We start from the raw sequence: 3,920 nt of genomic DNA, 5'->3' as shown, positions 1-3,920 counted from the left end.
ATGGGTTACCAGACACCATCCCTACGTCAGATTCTTTTCTCTTGTGATGTCCGTTACCGTACTTCTTTGGTGCACTGTTTGAAGATTCACCTTTCTCAAGGACAATAATACCATCTCGGACAGCCTCTTCTAGGCGAGTTCCCATTGTAACCATATCAGAGAAATTGTTAGGAGCAGAGACTATCATTCTCTCCTTATATTCCTTCTTCAGAGTCTTCAGGAATGTCTGTGTTAACTCTTCCTCATCAAGTCGAGGAGAGACACGGGCAGCTGCCCCTCTCCACCTTTGGGCATATTCACGGAATGTTTCCTCTGATTTCTGAGATAGGGCTTTGAGAGAGTCCCTGTTTGGCCTCAGACGGGTGTTGAACTCATATTGACCTTCAAAAGCAGCAGCGAGTTCCTCAAAGGTATGAATGTTATCTTTGCTCAGACTAGTGTACCAATCTGCTGCATCATCTGTCAAGCTACTCTGGAAGCAATGGATCATCAGTGCATCATTGTCGGCATAGTTAGCCATCTTTCGGACATACCGGATAACATGGTTATGTGGGCAAGAAGTCCCATTGTACTTGTCAAATTCTGGCTCTTTGAATTTCTTAGGAACCTCAAATCGGGATACCAAGCATAGATCACGAGCTTTAGTAGGAGCACCATTGTTTCCTCGGCTAGCCTTGACCTCACGGAGTTCTCCAGCCAACTCCCTTAACTGTCTCTTCATAGCTTCCATTGCGGGATCTTGTCCACGCGGAGTGTCAACATCAATCACCTGTTGCACAGTGTGTACAATAGGGTCGGTAACAACAGTAGTTACTTGAGGCATAGCAGTAGACACAGGAATCTGTCCTTGACCAGCAAAACCAGAGACACCAGCAGCAGTATTAGGAGAGTAGTAAGCTGAGAGGCCATAAGGACGGCCGTTGGGCATAACAAAACGAGCATCAGTAGCCACAGTAGATAGTGGGATAGAGGGAATCACCTCAGCAGTAACTGGAATAGAAGTGGCTGGCTGTTCCTGTGAAGCCATCATAGCGGACATAGCGTCATGAGCCTTAGCCAAGTCTTCTTTCATAGCAGCCAGTTCGGCACGGAGCTGAGCATTCTCTTCTTCAAAATTAGCCATCATCCTTCTCTTGTGAAATCTTGTTTGATGAATTCTGTCTGGTTGGTAGACTTTGCGAACACGAGCCACTTTTCAGACTGCGGCGGACAAAACCAGGAGGCAATGAGCACGAGAGAAGTTTTTTGTAGCCAATGAATGCATATGATGCATGAAATGTGTTAATGCATATGCAAAAAAAAGACTCTTTTTAGGTTATCGAAGGGTTTTAGACAAATTATGAACTCGTAAACATTACTAAACAATAATTAACATAAACGGGAATCAAACAACTAACATATAGTTTTACAAGGCAAATCCAACATGAACAAACGGAAATAACAACAGAAAATGGAAATCCTCAAGCATAGGAAGTGGAAGCGTCGTCCTCAGAGTCGGACTCATAGTCGCAGTATCGTGCGTAGAAGTCACGGGCACCCCTAGCTCTCTTGGAGTCCCTCATAATCAGCCTATCTTTCTCTTCAATCTCTCTCCTAGCCTTAGCTAACTCTTTCTTCAGTGTCAAGACCTCATGAGTCTTCTGCTCATCCTTTCCATCCAAAGTCATGATCAAATTCTCAGCCTCATAGTATCTAGCTCTCCACTGATGCTTCTCCCGACTCTCCATAGCTAGATGCTCCTGATACATCTCCTGGGTAGGTGGGAGTAGAGGCAAGGGCCTGGTAGGAACAGTTGCAGACACATATCTCATAGAGGGGTAAGGCGTACCAGCCTCCTCAGCTCGGCTTATCACCCACTGTGTATAGGCCTCATGAGCGATACCGGACCTCACACCCATATGCTTTACCTCTTTCTTCCGAAGCTTGGTCCAAGCTTGCATGAAATCTTCTCTAATTCCGGTGGGAGCATTGGAGTAGTGAAAGAAGTAAGGAGCTGTAGCAAGATTGATGGGTTTATCCTTCATCGGGAAACCGAATTGTCGCAAAGCAAGCTCCGGGTTATAGTTGATTCCACCCCGGGTACCGAGAAGAGGTACATTAAGAAACTTTCCACCACCCAAGATGATTTCCTTGACCCTAGAAGCGGGAGTGAGCCAAACCACTTCATTAGGAGTGAGAGCCATAATCCTTTGTGAAATAGACCAATTCTTCGGATTGTCGTGGAAAGACTGCGGAAGGTGCGAAATAAACCACCTATAGAGGAGAGGCACACAACAAAGAATGTATCCACGACCTTTGTTGGAACGATCGTGAATAGCATGGTATGTGTCAGCTAGCAAAGTAGGAACCGGATTCTTGGAGTGGAAGATCATAATAGCATTCATGTCCACGAAGCCATCAAGATTCGGGAAGAGAATAAGCCCATAGATGAGAAGTGCAAGAATAGCCTCGAGAGTGTCCTGACAAGTGGTATTGAGGTTGGCTTTCCCAAGAAGATACTCTGAAGTGAACCCTCGGATATGTGCCTTAGTAACAAGATTCTTGGAGACATCGGTGGTCTTGAGATAGAGATCCTTAGCAATAACCAATGGAGGAAGAGGATTTTCAGGTCCTGAGAAAGGTATCCCCTTAGCAATAGATAAACCTGTCAAGGAAGAATAAGCCTCTAGAGTAGGCACCAACTGAAAGTCTGGAAAAGTGAAGCACCGATACCCCGGATCATAGAATTGCACTAGAGTGTGCACAAGCTTCTCATCCACATTAGTATGGAGAATAGGAAGTAAAGTCCCGTAACGGCGTCGGAAACCAGTCGGATCCTCAATCTTGAGTGCCAAATCCCTCAAACTAGCCAAATCCACTTCCTTGAACTTGTAGGACTTAGTCATCTTCATCCCTACAATGTTTACAATTTCAACTTGTCTAAGCCCTTCGATGACAATGCATGACAAAAAAGTTTATGCATGTATGCATGTATGCATGAATGCATGATTATGTTCAAGTTCGGAGAAAACATGGTGGGTTTGAAGTTCAAAGTCGAGGAGTCATGGGTGGACACGGTGTCCGGTGAAACTAGGGCTTTAGGATAATAGTAACCGGGTTCTAAAAAGGTTCCCAAGTTGCAACCTCTCCGACGTATCTCATGGTGTCACGAGACAACTCTCGCTCCATGATTATACGTGGAAGGTCTAACTTGAGTGTAGTATCGCGTGACGACTAAAACTCGAGACGACACTCGGTTTAGCCTCCGCACTACGTCCTAGAAAATGGCCATGGATGGGTTTGGTTATCTACGGTTCATAGCGTCATAGAACAATTAGAAGCAAAGTGCCTAAACGCGACAACTCGCGCCGACAACATCACCCCCAAAATGCCTCAGCTATGTGGGATTGATCGCATAATCCAAAACACGAGGCAACCCCCGGAATGAATTGTCGATTATATCCCCCCTAAATCCTAAGTTCACTCAGCCCGGGTGCAGGACTTTTGATATTCTCACCCCACACGTTTGCAAGAAATTAAACATTTATTCACATAGGAAAGCAAGTAAAAGAAGCAAGTAAAAATACAAGCGCAAACGTGGAAATAAAAACTAGGCGTAACTCTCTATCTCCCCAGTGAAGTCGCCAGCTGTTTTATCTTGGTTTTCGGGTGTCAAACATTGATTATGTTTGAACCTTTTAAACCGGTGATATCTTATTTTTTCTTGGGAAGGGAAAAAAGTAAGCAAAACCCTTGAGAATCGAGGTCCGGGAGTTGTTTTCGCTACGGGAAGGTGTTAGGCACCCATAACGACTATAGTAACCTATAGGAACCGTCTTTAATTTCTACGCGCGCGCTTTATTTTTAAATGCTATTTGAAAATGTTATTTACACCTAAAATTTGCTAAGTGAAGAATTGGAGGGAGAAGAATGTTTTTGGA

General features: G+C 44.6%; 1 protein-coding gene across 1 annotated transcript; it reads right to left on the bottom strand.

Annotated features, from left to right (window-relative positions):
• Nucleotides 1-1,460: 1,460 nt before the first annotated feature.
• Nucleotides 1,461-3,558, bottom strand: LOC146936301 (uncharacterized). Its single transcript, XM_085757691.1, has one exon. It carries the CDS (start codon nucleotides 2,889-2,891, stop codon nucleotides 1,461-1,463), a length of 1,431 nt encoding a protein of 476 aa, XP_085613817.1. The 5' UTR covers nucleotides 2,892-3,558.
• Between the last annotated feature and the right edge of the window lie 362 nt (nucleotides 3,559-3,920).

The sequence above is a fragment of the Medicago sativa genome, chromosome 3, assembly GCF_051527215.1.
Source record: "Medicago sativa cultivar Bolivia chromosome 3, Bolivia_mono, whole genome shotgun sequence".
In the NCBI taxonomy this organism is placed as follows: Eukaryota; Viridiplantae; Streptophyta; class Magnoliopsida; order Fabales; family Fabaceae; genus Medicago; species Medicago sativa.
The sequence above is the reverse complement of the archived record's forward strand: the minus strand, read 5'-3'. Positions and strand labels throughout refer to the sequence as shown.

Bases quoted from the DNA above. Each gene is read 5' to 3' on its own strand.
- LOC146936301 (XM_085757691.1), bottom strand. From the start codon at position 2,891: ATGAAGATGACTAAGTCCTACAAGTTCAAGGAAGTGGATTTGGCTAGT.